The 23,780-nt window shown below is 38.0% G+C and overlaps 1 protein-coding gene across 4 annotated transcripts in view; it reads right to left on the reverse strand.

Annotated features, from left to right (window-relative positions):
- The window catches only part of LOC133524591 (amyloid protein-binding protein 2), a 90,037-nt gene that overhangs the window by 5,194 nt on the left and 61,063 nt on the right, over positions 1-23,780 (reverse strand). The window contains exons 3-10 of one of the 4 annotated variants that reach the window (XM_061860695.1): positions 19,954-20,068; positions 17,450-17,576; positions 15,614-15,766; positions 15,235-15,435; positions 10,742-10,949; positions 9,934-10,092; positions 8,498-8,615; positions 6,409-6,551 (exon numbers count right to left, since the gene is read on the reverse strand). In XM_061860695.1, coding sequence (XP_061716679.1) covers positions 6,409-6,551; positions 8,498-8,615; positions 9,934-10,092; positions 10,742-10,949; positions 15,235-15,435; positions 15,614-15,766; positions 17,450-17,576; positions 19,954-20,068 — 1,224 coding nt within the window. Of the gene's footprint in view, positions 1-6,408; positions 6,552-8,488; positions 8,616-9,933; positions 10,093-10,741; positions 10,950-15,234; positions 15,436-15,613; positions 15,767-17,449; positions 17,577-19,821; positions 20,069-23,780 lie in introns of all 4 variants that reach the window. The other 3 variants (XM_061860694.1, XM_061860693.1, XM_061860692.1) reach the window with 3 other exon arrangements.

The following is a 23,780-nucleotide window of genomic DNA, read 5'->3' on the forward strand; positions in this document are numbered from 1 at the left end:
CTAATTTAAAATGTAACTGCATACGACTTTCATAACAATATATTTGTTTCTGAGTCATGGGTGTTTTCTATGTATTTAAGTATTTATAATTATATATTATATATATCGTTGTCTAGGTACCTACAACACAAGCCTTATTGAGCTTACTGTGGGACTTAGTCAATTTGTGTAATAATGTCCTATAATATTTATTTATTTATTTAATATACGTATTTTTAGATTACGAGGATAATAGGGATGATGTTATGCCAAATGAAGTAGATTATTTTATTAACTCATGTTTGATTTAGATGTTTTCTATATTATAATAAATTCCTTATTACAGATTTGTAAGATTTGTATTTTCCTTTTATCTTTCATGGGATGGAGCTATAAAAAACTGCCTAGTTATTTGTTATACTTTAGGTATAATCCGATTCCCACAAGATGCTATTCGCAGCGAACTATGGAAAAAAACTGTCCAATTAGAGAGACATGAAATTGATTGGACGCCTGGCAAGAGATCTAGAATATGTTTTATTGATTTCAAAGATGAAGATTTCAACTTGTCAGAAAAAGGGTTCACACAGCTTAATAAAACCGCTGTTCGTTCAATGGTTTGTTACGGCTGCTCTGTGACGAGACAACCAACCCGTGAGATAACCATATCCGGTCTCCCATATGTAGTATATGTACATATTTTTACTGTCACTCTTTCAATGAATTTGTTTAACAAATACACACATTATCTGAAAATGTGGATCATTTTAATCCACCCCCTACTGTCATATATATATCCCTGTATGACTAAGACCTTTTGTCGAAACTTGCAGTTGCCCACAAATTTTTCCTCCGTCTTGCATATAGACAACGCACGCAGAGGTCACGATTTCCAAAATCTGCATGTGTATACGGAATTGTTTCACTTTTTTTTTTTGCATTTTTGTTCTCATTATACTTAGTATGTAAATTAACTAACCTAGTCTTTTTAAGTTTTACTAATACTTATATGGACACATGTCTGAAATAAACAATTTTTATTTTATTTTATTATACGTGTATGCATGCATGTGCATATGATCTGCATGTATATACGTGTATTCTGTGCAAATAAATTCTTTGAATCTTTGAAAAAATACTTCCGTTGAAACTGAAAGTGGGGATGAGCCTTCATTGTCACTCCGTCTTTTCAAATATTTTTGACCCGATTCGTGTGCCCATGAAAATTTTGCTGGCTGTACCTGAAGTAGATCTACTCTGCCATATAGATTAATAATAGAATTTATCTAGCTATAAAAATACTTATTATAGCGGAATATGTTAACACAACAATGAATATTTACTTATGTTGGGTTAGTAGAGCAATAAAGGATGATTGATTGATTAGTCTCTCATTTCATAACAATATTTAAACTAGTTATCATTTAAAATTATTATATGTGGATTATTTGACTGATTCTTCAAACTATTATGGCATAAACCTATCCTTAGAAGTCAGTGTGTGACACACCTTATTTTTTGTGTTTTTTTTTTTAATGCAATTATAGTAGTTTATGTGACTGCTACGCAATCAAAGCGAAACGAACGAAGTGACGAAGCAACGATGCCCCAATGTTGGCTGTGATTTGGGTTAGTGAGTATATGATTGATTTCTATAATATACTCACTAACCCAAATCACAGCCAACATTGGGGCATCGTTGCTCTTTTGGCGGAACTCGCGGATATGTGGCTGCATCACCGAAATATCTTAATCGCTCATAATAAACGAAACTTTTGCTATAGTTACTTGAAAAACAACAAAATAAACTCATTTTATACTTAAAACTAATTAAAAGATAAACTGTACGTCAAATGGGGGTACACGAAAACTTTTATTCATGCATGTCACGCATTCGTAGTTTTTTAGGGTTCCGTACCCATAGGGTCAAACCAAATTACTGAGACCTATTACTGAGACTCCGCTGTCCGTCCGTCCGTCCGTCTGCCACCAGGCTGTATCTCATGAACTGTGATAGTTAGCCATTTGAAATTTCTACAGATTATGTATTTCTGTTGCCAAACAAATACTAAGACCAGAATAAAATAAATATTTCTTTCCAATCTCGAGGTTCTCATCCAATCGCCGAAGTTAAGCAACGTCGGGCGGGGTCAGTACTTGGATGGGTGACCGTTTTTATAGATAATGGTACGGAACCCTGCCTGTGCGAGTCCGACTCGCACTTGGCCGATTTTTTTTGTTAATTGGGAGACAAACTAGAGTCGGGCCTATTTCCGTATCGTTCGTTACAAACTAACATTGTATACAATTTACATTTCATATCGAAAAAAGGCATCTCGACTGATATTAGAATAGAGGTCGAATCGAACTGCTTTTTTTTTTCAGCGATGTGGGAAATTTGAATCTCATTACCAAATCGATTCTGATGGAGTGATGAAGCAATTACAACATTTTCACGGATAAAAAAATTGCTGTAACAAAATGTTTATCTTAAGGTGGTTCGACTAGGTTACCCAAAGCTTAAACCTCACTAGATGGCGCCACAATTGCAAATTTTGAGTTTTAATTTTTTTGTGGAGTAGTCTTGGTATTTCTATACTGTAAATTATGTTTAGCGCACTCTTTAAATAAATATTGAACTATTACAACAAACATTGAACACTTCATTGTACAAAAACTACCCCTTAATGTCGACAGAATGTTTCTTGACTCTATTCCTAAGTATCACTCACACATTCAAACAGTCTTACTGGGATCCTTGTAGTAGACAATTTGGCACAGCGTGAGTAGGCTTCAATAGCGTTGCGGTATGTACGTGGAAATACATGCAAGAGGATGTGGGTTCGAGACTCATTAATTATTTTTTGTTATCAGTATTATCAAGTACCTATTATTAATAAATTATTTTATGAGAAATATGAGCGTTTTCCATAAAAATATTAAAAATCTGATTCTCACACATCATGATATTTTTGGGTTCTTCCAACTCAGAATCACTAGCATAATCAATCCTCGTGCTAAAAAAACCCGAAAAATTGTATTGAAATTTTAGTTTTACATTGAAATTTCTTTCACACTAAAATGTGACGTAATGGTATGGATATTTTAGAATAAGTATCTCTTTTTAATGCTAGTGTGGAGAAGATTCTAAGTAGAATGAACCTAAGAAAGTCCAAATTTGTAAGTCAGATTTTCCGGTATTTTTTAAAAAAAAAAACGCTGTTTTGTTCTAAAATTAAAGCAATCCCTTACTGCCCAGCCTTTAAAAAAGTAGGTACTATTTTACAGCAGAATTAAAACATTTTTTTTACGATACATTTAATTAAATTACAGTGAGTTACAAAATTGCATGGCCTTCTATTTATGACCATTATAAAAAGAAATGAGATATTTACCATGTTTGTTTATATTATTGATATCCCGATATTTTGACACAACTAGAAGTTTCACACAATGCCTAGAGATAGAAAATTATTTATTTATTCTATTTATTGTTTATTGTCAATTTCATTCAACGGATCACATCATATTCAATTTATGTGTTTATGTATTGCATTGTTTTCTACCTAGTTGGTTATTAAATTCTGTTACTGCAATAATCTTTATCTACATAAAATATACCAACGAAAGTTTAATAAAGTATATATTAAAATGAAGTACACAAAATCAGGAATTACATATGATAATATCATTCAAAATCGCCTCCTCTGGCTTTGACACAGGCCCTCAAACGACGAGGCCAGTCATCAATAGCGGCACGCACGATTGTCATGTCTAATTCAGTCACTGTCTTAACTATGGCCCGTTTGAGGGAGTTAAGATTTGTGTGGGGTTTAGCACAGGCTTTCTCCTCAATAACCTGCTATATGGCATAATCCAGGGGGTTAAGGTCCGGGCTGGAGGTCGGCCAGTCTTCGTGGGCAATAAAGTCAATTTTGTTCCTTCGAAACCAGGCTTGAGTTGTTTTTGCCTTATGTGCAGGAACTGAGTCCTGTTCAAAGATCCATGGCTGGTTTTGAAATAGGGTGTGGCTTAAGGGCTTCACTATTGGTTCGAGAACGGTTTCCAGTTTCCGGTTTTCACACCTTTTGCACAGAAATGAATCTGTGTTAGCCCTGAGTATGACACACCCAAAATCATGTTTGGCGGGTGCCCACATTTGTGCAACGCAATAGGGTTGTTTCCATCTACAAATCTTAGGGCATAATTGTATCCCAAAAATTCTTTTGGATTATAAGAACATGTTAAACTACTTTTAGGGGACCTGTAATGACCATATTTTTGTAAATATTGAATTTAAAATATCTTTTGGCACACGTCACGTGACCAAACTCGAAACGTCATTGAAGATTCTGCTGACGTCACAACTCTCGGATTGACACTGTTGACAGTTAGGCGATTAACAACAAATGACAAATATCAGTTGACAGTTCGTATCTTCTACGTGTGTATGTAGTTATGTGTCAAACCATAAACTGTGACGTCACACAATTTTCAAAGAGCGTTTTGGGCGCGAAAGCATCTGTCAAAATATATTTTGTTAATTTAACATATTTAAAGCCGTTTTTAGTATAAAAGCTGAATTTTAAGGCAACTTTTAGTTAATATAGAAAGTAATACAAGCGTTTCAAAAAATTGGAATACGATTCTCTTTTAGGTCCCAATTCATTATAGATACGACGAGATAAGCGTTATGTGTGGTATATAATTATAGGTCACAAATCCATCACATTATGTCATTTTTTTTATTTTTTCGGTAGCATTTGTTTTACGGAAATAAAGAGGTTGCAAATCGAGTAACAGAACTTCAGAACAGATATCATTTGATATTTACCAGTCGCTTTTCGGTGAAGGAAAACATCGTGAGGAAACTGGACTAATCCCAACAAGGCTTAGTTTTACCCTCTGGGTTGGAAGGTCAGATGGCAGTGGCTTTCGTAAAAACTAGTGCCTACGCCAAATCTTGGGATTAGTTGTCAAAGCGGACCCCAAGCTCCATTGAGCCGTGGCAATATGCTGGGACAACGCTAGGAAGAAAGAAAGAAATCGAGTAACAGAACTTAGTAACCAACTTGGTATAATAGTTATGATGTAAATGTCATGTTGGAGTCATATATGTATTAGCCAACTAATTATTCAAGATCAATACACTTAGCTCCCTTAGGTATTCGCCTAAGTACAATCTCGGGCAAAATTGAGTTTTATAAAAGTGAACTAATTTCTAGGTCATATTTTCTATGAATTGGTCATTTTTGTAGACTCCAATTACAGTTACACTTTTCCTGGTTTTTCGCGGACCAGAATATCGATGATTTTTGTAACTTGATTTAGACGTTGCTATCATTTTCAATCCAAAAACACATAAAATCACAATTCAGAACATGCGGCAGCGTTGTTTTCTATCAAGTACCTCAAGCACCAGGGCGGCTACCGGGAAAATCGAAATTCGTCAATTTCGGGCATCTTTCTCTGTCACTCTAATTACGTCTTAGTGAGAGTAAAAGAGAAAGATCCCCGCAATTTGCGAATTTAGGTTTTCGCGGTAGGCCCCCAGGTACTGTCAAGTTTCAGCAGTGTTGCCAGGTGAGCGGAAGAGAATTATCGTACTTGAGTGTCAATATTATTGTACCGTTGAAAAAAATATCGTACGCCAATCAAAAAGGCAGCCCCTAAAAATGTCTTGCAAAATAAGCTTAAACTTCCAATTAATAATAAAAAAAGACAGTTTTCGTCTAAATTGCGCAAAAAATCTGTTTATGTTTGTGTATTTTTGGGATAGACTCAAACGGTATACAGGAAATTGTGACATTTTAAACTTTAAACTTACACCAAGGAGCCGAACACCCAAAAGATACTAATTTTAGCCTATTTCTGAGAGAAAGTGTCATATTTTGCTTCAAATTACTAGACTTTTAAGGTAGCATCATCCAAGGGCTGAAATTATAGTACTTTAGTGTACGATAATGCTCTTTGGAACATTACGTCATACCGGGGCCCAAATTATCGTACATGTACGACAATTATCGTACGCCTGGTCACACTGAGTGTCAGTGTCGACAGAGTCAGCTAAAAACGCGTCAAACATCGCAACGTCGCGCCGATGCATGGAGTGGCAACGCCGCAATGTATTTGTACACGACATTTGTCACACACACATGAGTAAAATTTATAAAAATATAACGTTGATTATTGCATGATTTCTGTATGAAACAAAGTTTTTCTATTAATTTAGCGCAAATGAATATTCGAAAGTAGATAGATGCGCAACTATTTATGTAATAATATTGTGTAATTAATTATTAAATAGCGATTGTTTTTTGTATGAAAATCGAACCACCTTAATGTTGGCTATTATTTACGCATTTTTAAGGTATTATGATATGTGTGTAGATAAAATAATAATGAATAAGTGTAGTTGGTGGCACTCGCCTGGAACTTGTGCATGCTCTGGTACAGTCGGCCGAGGTTGCCGTAGTGCTTGGCGGTCTGCACGTTCTTCTCCCCGAACGCCATCATGGACAGCTGCAGCGCCGCCTTGTGGAGGGCTTCTGATTCTTCTAGTAGGGATGGTTCTGTGAAAAGATTAGTTATTCCAATGTGAATATTACCAAAGAGAATTGATTGTAATAAAGAGGTAAAGTCGAAAATGTGCCCCTTAGTTTGACATCCAAAACAGATGGCGCTGTGTTTTTCGGTCGCTGAATTATCAAACATAAACTTTTGACTATGGAAGGTGGAGGTAAGGAATTAAATCTCCATGTACCAAAAAGTGTAATCAAAAACCTTAAATAGGTGGCGCTACAATATCTAGAATGCTTGAAAAAAAATCTAATCATAGACAGCGCACTTCACTCCGCCAATAACGCCTAGGTTCTTATCTACTCTAGCGCTACTCTGGAGAGATTTGGAACTATTATTTATAGCTGACAGCTGGACACTTTTGCAACAGTTCAACCATAAGAGATTTCACTCCTTTTAAATCCACACTCCATACTTTTGACAATTAGTTACCGCAAAATGTATGGAGCTGTACAGCGCCATCTCGTTTACCTGTCAAATTCGAAGCACGAAATTATCTTAGGTTTTACGCATGTTACTCAATCATGTTATCTTTGATATTACGTAAGGTTAACGTGGAAGAGACCGGCATATAAAAAAAACTCTTGAGAAGACTGTGATAGGGCAAGAACTTTCGTATTTCAATATATACGTCGGAAAGGGACAAACGATGATTAGCGGCATCGTAACTTTAGTATAGATAGATAGAGTTATAGTTCGTTTTCAAGTCACATCTATTGTTAAGTAGGAAAACTGATAAATTCGCTAGTTGACGCTAGATGTCGACTGCGAAAATAAGAATTTTGATAAAAAAACGGATGTATGGAGTGAGCACTAACCCCCTTATTCATAAACGTGTACTAAAGTTACGATGCCGCTAATCATCGTTTGTCCCTTTCCATCATACCAATACGTCGGGACAAACGATGATTAGCGGCATCGTAACTTTAGTACACGTTTATGAATAAGGGGGTATATGTTTACTTATTTCCAGAGGCCGGAAATCTCGTGGCAGTTTGAATTGTCATTAGGGGACGTCTTTATCGACTTTCGATATACCTATGTTGGTACAAAGTCGAATAAAACATATTAAAATAAAATTAAAAGTAGAGGTAAATAACATCCTATCGCTAAAGAGCGATCTCTTCCAGATAACTTTTGAATAGTTGAAAATGCGAAATAGATAATATGTGCAATAAAAACAATGAAAACATAATAGTTTACAGTTTTACATTTAATTACTTCAATTGCGTTTTTTTTTTAATTTCACGTTCAAAATCAGTACTAACAAATATTCGATTAGTTTATTTATAAAATAAATAAGGAATCTTTTTTTCATATTTTCTGCTTAAATTACTTCTTTTACAATCAAATATCCATTAACAGTTATAACTTTTTAACATTTTATCGATTTATGTGTTTCGGCAGTCGATAAACGAGAACTCCCTATGACAGTCAAAAAATGACCCAATAATTCCGGCCTCTGCTTATTTCTCTGTGGTAAAGAGTGAATAGTATCTCGGAACCGAAGTATCACCGAACACGGCGCTATATGTATCGCGCCTGCATGTTTCCGCCACGGCAGATGTGGTGGAATATGTCCGCAAGAAGATTCGTTACGAGCTGAAAGTATTCCAGCTGCGATCGCGGCATTACGTGCACTTCAGCTTGTTTGTGGTGCGCGTCCCGCGGCCGCTGCTGGAAACCATCGCGAGCGCAGACTTCTGGCCGAAAGGCGTAATATTTCGGCGGTTTCGTGGGAATCTGCCGAATCCCGCACCAGAACAGGTGGCGCAACCGAAAACTGCGTCGTCAAAATTATATTTATATTTTAAGATTTTTATTATTGTATGTTAGTCTGTAAGGTATGTATATAAGGGCCATAGATGCCTGAAAATAAATGATATTTAATTTAATTTAATAAGGTGAAGTGGAATAGGAAAGTGTATACCGCCGGTACCATTCTGTCCGCGCAGCTCGTGGTGCGGCGCGGGCGTGTCGAGCGCGATCTCCTCCAGGATGAGCGCCTTCACGCGCTTGGCCGACGCCAGCAGCAGGTGGTCCGTCGGCACCAGGGTCTGCGCAATGCGACAAGGGGACCTTCAGTTGCGTCCTAAATTACTGATGGAGTTATTCATGCCACGCCCCGATGTTTGAACGAGACAATGCTGTGCGCGTATTATAGCGACGTTCCGCTCGCACATCTCGCACCGCATAAAGAAATCTAAGAAACTGTTGATAATTCTTCCGTCATATTGACATTTCTGACGACATTTAACCGCAGAATAAATAATAGTTCTACCGTACATAAATGCAGGGGAGTAGCTACCGTCGTATCTGCCGTATAAATTATACGGGGCCCTCGGGCCACGGGGGCCCCCAATGTGCGTTTTTGTGAGAAATCTTTACCCTTCCTAAGGGCCCCAAAACATATTTTTATACGGGGCCCCGCCAAGGCACGCTACGCCACTGCTTAAATAACACTTCCTATAAAACCCAAATTTGACAGCGATTCAAGGACGAATCATGCTGTCCCATTCTAATGTATGGCACGCTTTCAGCTATTTATGGTTGTCAAAATTCAACTTATCTGTGGTTGTAAACGCAAAGGGACGTCAAGTTATGCCAACCCTAATAATTGATCGTAGCAACACTGAGCCGAACGGAGCCGAGAATACCCGAAGGGATCAGTGTCACCTTACTGATTTAACAGAGGTTATTAGATTTCAAGTTTCATGAGTAAAAAGGGAAATCTGGCGAAAAATGCGTAAACCAAGTGTGGACGCACTTTCACAGTAAATATTTAAAAAAGTTGACACAAGAGATATCGTAGTTTTAAAGTCAGCAACATCGATCAGTTTAATTTATTAAGATACTACAATTCTACTTTTAACTATTATTACTATTGTATAGAACCGGCACAAAACACCAGTATTTTGCGCCATGAGTTGTTGTTGTTTTTACAACAAACCATAGAAGTGGAGCGTGAACATTGCGCCCTGAACGCGTAAGAGCCTAGAATTTTTACGGCGACAATTTAATTATTTAGTATGGCTTGTCAATAGAAATAATAACTCAATACAATTCTACCACTTAACTAAGACGATAGACGATCGATGACGTGGTTACGCGAAGGCAGTTTTGTACAAGAGTAGCTTAGTTCTGAATAAAATCTATTCTTTTTTTAACACATTCAGTGCCAGCGCGTGCTACGCGCTACGAGCGTAGCCGATAACATGGGAAAATGCGTATGTAGCGAAAAGCGACTACGGACTGAGCGCCCGCCTGGCGGGTTGCTGGCAGTGAATGCGTTAATTAATCATGGTTGTTGTTTTGTTAAGAAGTTAATGATGTATATAGAAATGGAAGTTATTAGATAGACGTTTAGTTTCTCACCTCGATAATACGGATTGCGCGCTCGGCATGATCGCGCGCCTTGTAGAAGCGACCGGAGGAGTACTCAAGCACGTACAGTGCGTATGCTAGGTCCTCTTGAGCTGTGGCTACGTGCAGGCTGCTTCGGCCGAACACGCGGCGTAATGTTGCCAGTGCCTCCTAGATAATAAAATATTGTATTCGTTTTTTGAACTATGACAAAGGTCACAATTAACATGTATTAAGGTAAATCGTAGGTAAATCAGACGTGGTTCAACTGCATTCATGTGTATAGGTGCATGTCACATCTACTTAAATAAGTTCCTTTCCTAATTTGCAGAAAGGAATCGGTCCGATGCAGCGTGTCGCCGAGCGTCTAAAGGATTTGCATCGCTCAAATCGCTCGACTCGCCACGGCAGATCTGCCAAACTAGTACGAGTAAATATTACGCCGAGGTGCGCAGTCGTACCGTAATTGGGCAGCGCGGCGGCGTAGCGCCGAATTCCTGCCGGACTAGTCACTGTTATACGCACCTCGTACACGGCCAGACTGTGCGGGATGGAGCCGTAGCGTGGCGGCGTAGCGCAGGTGCGTAGCGCCAAAGGCCTGCCGTGCAAGTGCTACTGCTGCCGTACAGTAGCAGTAGCACTTATACATATAATATACGTACCTCGTACACAGCAACATTGTGCGGGATGGAGTCGATGTTGAGAAGGTAATAGCCGTAGTCGAGCAGCGTGACGGCGTAGCGCAGCGCCAAAGGCCTGCCTGGCGAGTGCTACGGCCTGCCGCGCCAGTGCTGCTGCTGTCACTATATAATATACGTACCTCGTACACGGCCACACTGTGTGGGATGGAGTCAATGTTGAGCAGATAAAAGCCGTAGTCGAGCAGCGCGGCAGCGTAGCGCGGGTGCGTAGCGCCGAAGGCCTGCCGAGCGAGTGCTACGGCCTGCCGAACTAGGAGCCCCGCTTGACCGAAGCGTCGTTTAACTACGCAGGCTTTGCCGCACGCTCGGAGGACTTCGATTGTGATCCTGCAGAAGAGAATAGTGATTCGTCTTTTTTTTTACAATACAAAGTTTATACATACATAATATAAACCTTTCTAGGTCAATATCCTCGTTAAAACGAAATATCGCTTAGATATATATTAATTGCGCACTCTATATCTTTTAAATCAATAAACTAGTTATAGTTACCATAAAACATATGACTGTAATAGTGGTTTAAATATACACAGCGAGTTTATTAACATAGAAATAGCTTATTACCAAAAAAAGGTTCAACAGCCCGTGGTTAAGAAGTACCGCTGTTTATTGAACCATTAAAGCAGCTCTTAAAGTTAGTTTGTATGTAATCATATTGTTCTGTTGAGAACATTCAGACCAATTCGAACATACACTGGCATCACATGAATAATTAACAATAGTTAAGTAACAAAGCCTAAAACAGATGACTTTAAAGTGTTTAGTAAAAATGAGGAAAACCGGTAAAAGGGTCATTCTACTTTTTACTGCAGATTTTGTGTCCCCGGAAGAAAGTATTTGATTTTTATGTTTGTAGATTATGTATATTTTATATTGTATATCAATATAAAGCTCATTTTATTGCCACACGATACCTTTACCTTGTAATCAAAGTTTTTTTTTTTTTACTATTATTTATATATTTTTTATCAGTAACAAAGTTGTCATTATGAGTAAAAGAGCTGGGATGGAAATTTAAAAAAAAGTTAAGGGTCAAATATTGAGGCCTATTCTTAAGAATTGAGGCTTATAATTTTTAAGTAGCTAGTAGTAAACTCTTTATTGTACAAAAATACATATTATAAGTAACATACAATTAGTAAGAAGTACAAAGGCGAACTTATGGCTAGTGTAAGTTAAAACTCATTACGAATATTAACATTTTAAGATTCTTTGAAATCGTAAAAACGTGCAGTAAAAAGTAGAATGACACAAAAGCGGTATACTGGGTATACAATATCGTACTTTCTAGATTCCATACGATAAGACAATTAAGAGATATATATTATATGAATTATATCCAAATATGTAATATATATTAAATTAAATATGTATGATATATATTATATGAAATATACCGAAACATCATTCATCATTGAGTCATTTTCGCAAGAAATAACTAAAACAACGGCCAGGAATGCCATTTTAATAGTTTCCCTTTTTTGTTAAGATGTCTTTGTTACTAAATGTTAATGTAGCGATAACTACTATCAAACTATTTAGCATCATCGTATCTAGAGTTAAATCGACCCGAATATAAACCGTGATTACCTTTTACATTGTTTTTGAGCTCCCGATAATTCGACGCAGTTACATGCATCTTGTTCGGTAGCTCAAAACAATATAAAAGGTAATCACGGTTCATATCCTGGTCGATTTAAGTCTAGTGAAACTAACCGTGAATCATTCAAAACTGTTATCATCATATCTTGTTATTATCACCCTCATTTACTTGACCGATAATTAAAAAAATAACCGGAAAGGTGATTAACCTAAATATTTGGATAAGTATCTCTTAGCCCCGGCTTAAAATCGTATCCTCTCTTTGTTATAAATATGGACTTTTTATCTTATCGGACATCGACAAAAGTAAAGTCTAGTTATCTATACATTATCTGTATACTTTGTTTTTCTAGTTTCAGATAACTAACGTTTTAGACGAGTGTTCTATTGTCATGTTTCCATACTACTACGAATAGATAATCTGCTAAATATTTGTCGATAATTATCATTAGGTATTAGAACATTCCGAACTCCTAATTCACTAGAAAGAACCTTTTATACTCAGACAACAAACAGTAGGAAATAATTGTTGGAGCCATTGGGCGTAAGCAGCCAATTTTGTATATGTTGGTTCACATGATGGTACTTCACTGCAAACATTCTGCCGCATACGTGCGTCCTGTACGTTGGATGTTTACCAACATATGAATGCGAAAACATTTATTTGAATGAATGAAAGATTATCCCCGAGAACATATGGTACATTAGATATTATTAAGTCTTTATCTGATGTGAATGAAATCTGATGTTGGCAAGTACAGAATATTTGAATGATTCCCGAATGATGGTGGAAAGATCCGCTGGCTATGGATGAGGGCTTGGTGGCTCAGTTGGCAGAGCGCTGGAGTATCGATCCAAAGGCCGTGAGCTCAGATCATAGAAAGTACTAGATGGCTGACGGAGGCGTGGCGCGTGTCGCCGCGACATGGCCACATCGTGGCCATACCGGCCCGCCGTAAGACAGTAGCAAATTAGCTGTCATTGAACAATGTGCGCGTCAATTTTATTGAAATGCCGAATTATAGCGTTATTTTGTGTCGAAATAGGAGTGCATCCAAAAACTATAAGGATCATGGAGTTACATACCACATTTTTTTTTCACGTATTAGTCAATAAAACCACACATTTTAACAAATAAATCCAGTGACATATGATTTTTCTGAGTCAGACCATGTTGTCATACAAACGCGTGCCAATTTATCTATGCATCCTACATTGACGCTTTGGCATGGAAAACTATTTGTAGTGTCCCTAGCAACGGCGCAATGCATTAAACCGCTAACGATATTCACAGGGGCATTATTGTTTCTTGGTACGACCGCCAACCGCTCCCTTCATTGACGCCGCGAAGTAGAGTGGTGCTCATGCATATAATTGATCTTTGAGCGTTATCGATAAAAATGTTTGGATATAGTGTGAATGAAAGTAATTATTTTTCAAGTAAAATTTTACAATTATTTTATATGCACCTAATGTTTAATTTAATACTTATTAATTTGGATTAAAAATCGAATAGGTAAGCCAAAAAATAAACTGATTTAATTAAGTACAATTTATTTATAACATTATAGTTTATACCTATAAGTATATTTTATTCAGGTTCTTAGCAACGATTCGAATAATTGCACTAGGTATAATCAAATATGTTCATGATTGCAATTTTTTTCAGTTTCCCGAAAAATTCCAGTATTAAAAAAAATAGATAGATGCTACAGGTAGTGGGCCCTAACTGGTTTACGAGCGAGAAAAGTGTTATTTGTTTGGATCATTTTCAAGAAAAATGTTTCCAGTTACACTTCACCTCATTTATATAACGATAGAATATAAATATGTTTAAAATAATAGTATATTGTTATACTTAGTCGATCCAAAAGTTCTATCAGAAAGATTTTTACTGATAATTATGATTACTCTTTCCTTATTATTCGTACATATGATTTAAAAGCTTATTTAATGGTGCATTATACTTACAATATAATTTACTATAACTTGCTTTCGCAGTTCTTCATAACTCTATGTAACATGCTGGAATTGCTTTCAATTGATGACGAAATATGCTATAATAAACTGAAACTATTTTTTTAATGAAGCGCTCACGTCTAACGACAATCCCAAAGTAAACAATTTAAACAAACATTACATCAAATAATGACTAAAATTTAAACCAATTTGATTAGTTAAGCATAAACAAGCTTTCGCATCATGGTACATGTTTTTTTTTTTAAATTAAAAGCTTTGTATTACATTTTATCAGTAAAAACCTTTGTGAGAGAACTTATGGATCAACTAATATACCTTACACGTACCTTAAAATTCTTAGCTCGTAAATAAGGTCAAAAATTTAAAGGAATATAAATTAAGTCTATGGCAATTATTACTTAAAACAAAAATGTCAAAACTCTAAGGTCATGTTACTCATGTTCAGAACATGTAAAATATCGATAGCTCTATCGAATTGTCCTCACTCTAGTGCCGCCGCTCTAGGCTCCTACACCGCGCGGTTTGGCCAATCACAGCGCGTGAGTTGGTTGTCTGGCCACGCCTTTAATGATGTGGTGGGGGACAGTTGGAGACAGCGAGACTCGTTGAAATTATGCTTCGTTATAAAAAATCTCCTTACTTCTTATATCTATGGCCGTGAGTTATAGGCTCATTCAAGGAAGTAATTTTTCCACTTTTAAATTTATACTAAAATTGAGTATTTTTAGAAGGAATTATTTTCTAAAAAAACAGTAAAATTTTTGAACCTTCCACTGAACCTATGGCACCTTAATATCGTATCGTGCACTCAAGTCACTTTCACTCATCCAATAGCCCATAACTCTCTTTATAAGTGTTTTTGGCACTAGTACTCTATGTAATGGAGGCGTGTGTGTGATTATTTACCTCAACTCTCCAGGCGATACATAAACTTATGGATACTACGTCGACACATCATTAGCGTGATGTAGAAATCATCCGTAACCGCACAGTGCCATCTAGTGAGCAATTCGAGAAACTTCACACTTACTTTGCCGGCGTATCAGGACGAAGCAGGCGTAAGGCGCGCATAGCCCACGCGTGCGCGGCGCTGTAATCGCAGCGCACGAAGAAAAGTGCGCTGAATTCCTTGAACAGGCGCGCTAGGAGCGCTGAGAGCGCCCACTCGCTGGCCGGCTCGTGCGGGTCGGTCAGCCCGGGCACTTGGGAGAGGATGTCGCATGTGTCCAGCCTGAAAAAAGAACAGTGATTAATAAATTTTGAGCCTTATACGTACGTATTTAAGGTTTAGTTTCGTTTGTAGTTATTCCTTCGACGCTTCTATAGATTTGTAGCTTGTTCTTTGTAGGCTTAGAGAGACGAGCGCTAGTTCAGAATAAACCTTACTGCATCGACATAAGGTCTATTACCTGCGGCTGCACTCCTCGGAGACATGTCTGGGCGTGTCTGGACGAGCGGCTTGTGCGGGAGCGTCGTCGGTGAGGCTCAGCAGGTCGAGCGCTAGTGCGTAGGTTTCGGCCGCGGCCGGGAAGCAGCAGTAGGCGGATTGTGTGTTTAGCAGTCTGTAAGGGAATAATATATAAATAAGTTAGATTGCACATTTCACTTTTACAGGTCACGAAAGATTGCGGAGTTCGAATGTCACATTCAAAGAAATATCGAATGAAGGAGTGAAGGAGCGGAGGAGCTCTCGCGAGCAAGATTGTGTCGGATAATTTTACGCGCTTCTTCGTGCAATATATTATGACAGGTATTATTGGATATCTACTGTCAGAAAAGTATCAGACATACATATGATATTCATCGAGAAATTAATTGTTTGTGAAAGCTGATACTCGTATCTAAAATTTTCAAAAGATTTGAGTTAGTCAAAGAAGAAGCATCAAAAGGGGCACTGACGGCCAAACCGGATCAATAATTGCATAGATAAAGATCATTTTCACATTACATCATGTAGGGTTTACTAGGAAAAGCACAGGTCAATAGCATCAAATCAGAAGAGCACGTAAATTTTGTCACATTTTAGATTGTATCGCACAACTTAGTGGACCGGAAACTGCCATAACCATGTTAATGAACTATAGCACCTACTTAATACATTACTACTACTTAAAATTAAGTGGAGTATATGCTTGTGTAGTTGTTAGATTTGTAGCTGCCACTCAACGGCTTATCTTTTGTCCATTGTTAACTAAAACGGCGCGTGCCATTACTTGTGCACTACCGCGTGCGCAAATGAAAAATGACTACCATCAAGTGAGATTATGGTCAAATGCTTACCTTTTCCCAATAAAAAAGGATTAATAATAAGATGCTAACGTGGAGATACGTACCTTGTCTTTAATAGCAGAACTAGATGTCGAATGCCGTAAGTATACCTGCGTTTGTATAAATAGTGCGCGCTCGGCGGCTGCGCGCGACAACGTAACAATACACACTGTGTGTCCGCGTGCCATGCAGCCGGCCTCATTCAGAAAGAGTACACATACCTGTGGCAACATTCGAGAGTGAGTCGTGTGTAGTGCGCGCTCGGAGGCTGTGCGCGGCAACGTAACAATACGCACTGTGTGTCCGCGTGCCATGCAGCCGGCCTCATTCAGAAAGAGTACACATACCTGTGGCAACATTCGAGAGTGAGTCGTGTGTAGTGCGCGCTCGGCGGCTGCCCGCGGCAACGTAACAATACGCACTGTGTGTCCGCGTGCCATGCAGCCGGCCTCATTCAGAAAGAGTACACATACCTGTGGCAACATTCGAGAGTGAGTCGTGTGTAGTGCGCGCTCGGCGGCTGTGCGCGGCAACGTAACAATACGCACTGTGTGTCCGCGTGCCAAGCAGCCGGCTTCATTCGGAAAGAGTACACATACCTGTGGCAACATTCGAGAGTGAGTCGTGTGTAGTGCGCGCTCGGCGGCTGTGCGCGGCAACGTAACAATACGCACTGTGTGTCCGCGTGCCATGCAGCCGGCTTCATTCAGAAAGAGTACACATACCTGTGGCAACATTCGAGAGGGAGTCGTGTGTAGTGCGCGCTCGGCGGCTGTGCGCGGCAACGTAACAATACGCACTGTGTGTCCGCGTGCCATGCAGCCGGCTTCATTCAGAAAGAGTACACATACCTGTGGCAACATTCGAGAGTGAGTCGTGTGTAGTGCGCGCTCGGCGGCTGTGCGCGGCAACGTAACAATACGCACTGTGTGTCCGCGTGCCATGCAGCCGGCTTCATTCAGAAAGAGTACACATACCTGTGGCAACATTCGAGAGTGAGTCGTGTGTAGTGCGCGCTCGGCGGCTGCGCGCGGCACAGTGCGCGGCAACGTAACAATACACGCTGTGCGTCCGCATACCACCCGGCCTCATTCAGAAAGCCGCCTGCAACAGACAGACAAATAAGTATGTTTTTAAAGTAAAAAGTTATGAAACTTTAACACACTATCTTTATTATTTACTCAAATGCAAATATAGGAGCCGTGCGCCTTGGAGGGTCTGCCATCTTGTAGCCTAAATCGGAAATAAACTGTAATTGACACTTCACGTCAAATCAGGTGCTGCCCTCAACAGTTCACATACGTTTGCATGTGCATTGTAGCTTCTGCCGTCTTGTGGGCTACATTGAAATCTTAAACTTGCCATTACACTTCGCGCCAATTAACAGGGGGCTCCTGTACTGCCCCCCCGCAGGTCAGGCATGTTCCCTATATGTCATTTTTCACCACTGCATGACAGTTTGTTGGCGAACCATACACCATATTTTTTCACGATCAATGGGAAAAAACATTGTTTTTCGTTAAATATTTCTAGCAACCTGACACTGAATTCGACAAGTAAATAACGAAAAATAACCACCTTATTTATAAAACTTGTTCACTAGGTTTAATTTTGTTGCTTTGCAAATGCAAATGTAAAAATGACTGATAGGGTCAAATGATTACAAACGTCTTGTTAGGCGCACGTTTATGATTATCATCATGACTTGACTTATGCTAAATAATTTATATTTATCTGCTAAACATTTTTCTACCAGTCAAAATCTTTTTTGTGGGCACCCGATTGCTATTTTTTACACGTCCGACTTAAAGCAATAATGATCTGTATCCGCTGTACGTGGCTAAGTAGGCAAAACTAACGTTCAAGTATAAGTTTTTAGATGGTCAAGATTTGTGAGAGTAGAACAAATATTAACATATTTTTTCATAATGGATTCATTTTGCTGGCCGCGTACGTGTGTGAGTATATGTAGGACAAACGTTAGGTATTTTTTCTACTCGTCGACTGTAATGGTTGAATTAAGATTTAGTATACCGAACTATAATTGCATACTTTTCATGGGCTCCCAACTCAACTATAATATTCATTTCGATACGCTGTATCTAACTATAAAAAAATTGTCAAATCACGTGCTGCCGTGCTCCCATAGAATAGACATAAACGGGAAACTTCAATCAACGAGCGTTTATGTCTTTTATATTTACCGATTTTCATTAATTATTTAGGTTTTATAGTAAACAAAAGTATTATGTTAGATAACTCGTACGAAAAGTATTGTATATAATAGTGATATAAACAAGCTTTTCAATCGCGTACCTTACTTAGGCAACTCAACTAGCTTCTTTGCTTAAAGACAGTACTCGACTGAAAAGCTCTTTATTATACCACGATTGTATAAAATACTATTATATTAAGATTTCACGTTAGTAATAGTAGTACATATAACACATGTATACGATAGGAATAAATTACTTGTGTAGTGTTAATAACAAAATTCGAAATTCTCAGCATTTTCTACATTCAGAGTTCAGACCCGTAACAAGGCACTAGCAGTGGCAAAAGGTCGGCTAGTGTATTCATACACAGTAATTACCAATGTACCTCTATAGATTGGTTCATTCACGAGTAATCGAAGAAGATTCGCATTGTCATGCTATTAAAGTTCATTAAGTGATCATGCATGGCACTATCTATAGGCAAGTCTTAACACTGCCAACAAATGTTTTGAGATTCTCTACCTACTTCGCGGGAACAATAGCTATCCATTACAATACATGTTTTAATTTGCTAAACACGAGAGTATTTTAATATTTAAATCTCATAACACGCGACTATTGTATCCGATCATAGAAACGTGTTTCACTCACGTGCGGCGGAGTCACGAGTTAAAACTACGTAAATATTAGTCTGAACTCTCTGACACGGTGTTATTTCCCGTGTCTATGGCTAAGTTCAAGGCCGTTTTAGACTGCCGATCGTCTATTGTCAAAGTTAGCGATAAATGTCACAGAAGATATGTTTACTGAATAGTCGTAGTGAACCTACCGTAGGCCTAGACTATTGGCAGCGGTAGCGTAGAGGCACGACACGATGTTTTTCAAGTCTGAACAGTCTGAAGTTTGCATCAAACTATCAAAACAACTATACTGCAGCCGCCAGCCTAGACAATCCTGGAAGCAAGCGTTCTAGACCTAAAATAAATCTACTGACCGAGTCTCAAGTTCATATAGATGAGGCTATCTTCACACCGCGTCCAAGGCAGCGTTGCCAGCTTGGTGGTCACAGTCGCTACTGTTTCTGTTTGATCACTATCGACAGAAACAATCCACGTAAGACTACAGATACTGACCAAGTCTCAAGCCCAGTTCGATGAGTTTATCTTCACGCCGCGTGCTGTCTTCACGCGACGTTGCCAGCTTCGTCTCCGTTACTTCTGTATCGTCAGCAACGTTCCACGTTAGACCTAAGCTCAGATACTGACCGAGCCGCAAGCCCAGTTGGATCAGGCATTCTTCAGAGCGCGCGTTGGCATCACAGCGAGACAGGTAGCCGGTGGCCAGCTCTGCTGATAGCTTGGATCCATGCTCTATCACGGCCTGGAAAAAAGAAAATACTGTTAGATGGGAATTATAAGGCAATAAAGGGTGATGTACGGTCGAGGAAATTGATTCTTTAGCAACTTGCGGTTCAAGTAAATTTGGTTGTACATACTTATGCTAAGAGCTGTCCAATCTAATGTGAACCGTAAACTGCTAAATAATCAATTTCCTCGACCGTACCTGCGTTCGAAGATAGAGACCCTGGGTTCGGTAGTAGTTTTTAACGAGCTTTGTTTACTTTGGAGACTTTGAAGCTTAGTCGATCTGTGTAAGATTGTTTCAGAGTATTGATCTTTTTATTAGGTACTTAGATAGATAAAACAACTTTATTCTTCTCATTATTACATGGCTCTAATGGTCGATATTATAAGGATAAAGCATAATTTTAAATTTAAAAGAAAATAGAAATATGCACAAATAATTAGAACCTAAAAGAGTGATGAACAATGAGCGGAATTCTTCATAGCAAAAATCGAACTGTCAGAGGGATTGACCTAACTGTTTTATCGACTCATCGATAAATATTTGTCACTTAACGAAACACAGGTGTCCCTAATTAGCTGACCGCCACTGTATTTTGGTATAATAGTAAAGAATTAAAAGAATAAAACAGAAAATACTTTTATGATGTAAATGAACGTAACATTTAGAGCAATATATTGTGGAAGAATCTTCTTTGAAACTGAAATAAGAATCTTTCTGTATCCATTTTTTTATTGTTTTCTTTTAGGATTAACCATTTTAGTAACACGGCACGGAAATCACTCATGAAAACTCAAGTGACATAAATGACATATGTGACGCTGACATGATTTACTTTAATACGGAGATGCAAGTTGCTTATCAAAGAGGTCAAATGTTACAGAATAATCTTTTAAGTTTATTATGGATACCTAATGCGATATTATTCCGTAACATCGATAAGTCGATAAAACAGTTAGGTCAATCCCTCTGACAGTTTGATTTTTGCTATGAAGAATTCCGCTCATTGGTGATGAAGCTAGAGATGCTCTGTAGAATAGATAAGGCCGATATTTTCACTCAAATTTAAAAACAATAGAAAGAATAAAATACGTACGATTCTTTAATTTTTTTTACATATTTATTTATTGAATGTGTATACTCGTACTGGTAAACGTGAAATGTTAATAAAATTGTATTACATTTGACGATAGTCGGATATTTTAATGCATTGACGTGATATATTATAAAATTAATGGCTATAAGCTAAGTATCCAAGTTATAAACAGCGCGGATGAAATAAGAACGAAGACGTATGTATGTATGTACATACTTTATTGTACATAGAAATAAAAACACGAAAAACACAGTTACAGAGTAAATTAAATACAACAAAGGCGAACTTATCCCTGTATGGGATAAGACGTTTTTATGTTCGAATTTATGGTTTAATAGACGATGTTAATAATTGAGCAGCTATTCAGATTGTAACATATCACTTCATATGTAACCTATCCTAACCTTAGGTATAATAAATATGTAGTAAAAGCCCCCGTTGTGTTGTCCACTTGACACTTAGATAGATAGATAGATAGATAGATAGATAGATAGATAGATAAATCATTTATTTGGCAGCTGCAAAAACACACAATATAAAGTTTAAATCATCATAAAGAACACAAATTATTACAGGAACAAAATAAAAATAGCACAAAAGAAAATTGAGACAACAAAATAGGCATAATTAATAAACAATAAAATAAAATAAAAGTAAATATTTTCAGTTCTGACATTTCTGACGATTTGTATTATTTATTTATTACACAATATAGTGAGTTATTTTAATGCCAGTCGCAAAATAAGTGTCCTTATGTCCATATATTTTGCGTATTTAACAAGCTTTTATTTAACTTGCTCTGTTAGTATGTATGGGACAAATCCTGCAAGTTATTTTTGACCCACTTCCTGGTTCCCGATGAAGCTGAAAATTTGCATACATATGTAAGTCGGATGACAATGCAATATTATGGTACCATCAAGCTGATCTGATGATGGAGACAGGAGGTAGCCATAGGAACTATTTGATAAAACAACGCAACCTAATTGTGTTTGGGGTGTTTAGAATTGTCTCGATGAGTATTAGTTGCCTGTGGAAAAAAGTACAGTCAGCGATAAAAGCTTGTAACAAAAAAGAAATTTTTGCCAAAAACTTATTTCTATTTACTTTCACTAAAAAACTGTACTAATATGATTTTTGTATTTGTCTATGTGACAGTGTGATAACGACAGTGTCTGTATTTTTTATTCGCGTGATACTAAACGCACAGTTATCAACAGCTCTTTTAGAAATTCTCAAAAAGTATATAAGGGTTGGCCGGTCAAACTATTTTACAGACATCGCCAGCATAGGTTTTACCTGTTTACCTTAGAATTGTGTCAAAAACATGCTTATTTTTTTGGAATTTTGTGGCATCATAGAACAAAACTAGTGACAAGTAAAACCCCTGACAGTTGCCAACTTGCCGATCCCATTGCAATCGTGTCATGGCCGCGCGCATGGACGCAGTGCCTAGTGCACATCTGTGGTGTAAGCATGGTTCCATTTTTACCACTTGTCACTATGCCCGTCACTTTCGCGCTTACATACTTGTTAGAACGTGACAGGCATGGCGACTAATGATAAAGAGCCGACCATCTTAGCCCTACTGATTTCGAGATGTCTCGTTTCAATGTATCCGGCTTTATTGACGGGATCTATACCTCGTTTTTTTAACATTTAGAAAAGACTACACGATTTTGAAATGTCTTTTTAATGACTAATGAAACCAAAATAATGTAAATGAACTATTTATATGCTATAAATATAATTGTTACACAATTGCTATGACTTATTTTTCAAGTGTTTTCCAATGAAGAGACACGTCAAGATCAAGATAACTATAAGTAGAGATCAAGACAAACGTTGGAAAGTTACGTGAAGAGTTCGTTTTCATTACGACTCCACGTGAACTGCATGAGAGATATCACATACACATCCGTGCGAAATCCATATCAAATGTTAAATTTATTTGTAAATATTTATAATAAGATTTCGTGATAAAGGCCTTTTCCACGAGTTTTAATAACATCGCCGCTTTTGTCTTTCATCATTTCGACGATACCACGAATAATAAGATTTTGTATTTTCAAAACTTGATAATTATTAACACTTCAACTAAATTGTAGGAAGCATTTCCGCTTTTCAAGAAAATACCTAAATGTATAAAACCCCAAACGGAGGCCAAGTGAAGAGCTTATAGCCAGACAGATAAAGCTTACTGTTTATAACAGGGTGTACGCACCAAGAGAGTTGTTGGCTACGGCCAACATGCCAAGAGGGAGAATTTGGCCCTACCCACTAAACCCACTTCGGCGTTTTACCCTCTTTGCCGTTCGTGAGGGCGAGCTGGGATCGAGGACATTCCACCACGCCGCCGCCCTAAGTCATATACATATATAGACATAGACCGGTTGATATCTAAACCATTAAGGGCCCAATCTCGTGTCGGAGGCCAAGGCTCCCATTATGCCCGCCTACACTGGTACGCTTACAATGGTAATTTATCTATAGATACTTTTTTAAATCTGTGCATAGCAAAGTTAAAACGATTCAATCGAACCCCCGGTGCAATATGAATCGCGTCGTTGTAGCCTAACGAGTTTATGATTAGAATGGCATTGGCGAGCACAAACAGTGCATTGTTGCCAA

Source organism: Cydia pomonella, chromosome 13 (genome assembly GCF_033807575.1).
Source record: "Cydia pomonella isolate Wapato2018A chromosome 13, ilCydPomo1, whole genome shotgun sequence".
Lineage (NCBI taxonomy): Eukaryota > Metazoa > Arthropoda > Insecta > Lepidoptera > Tortricidae > Cydia > Cydia pomonella.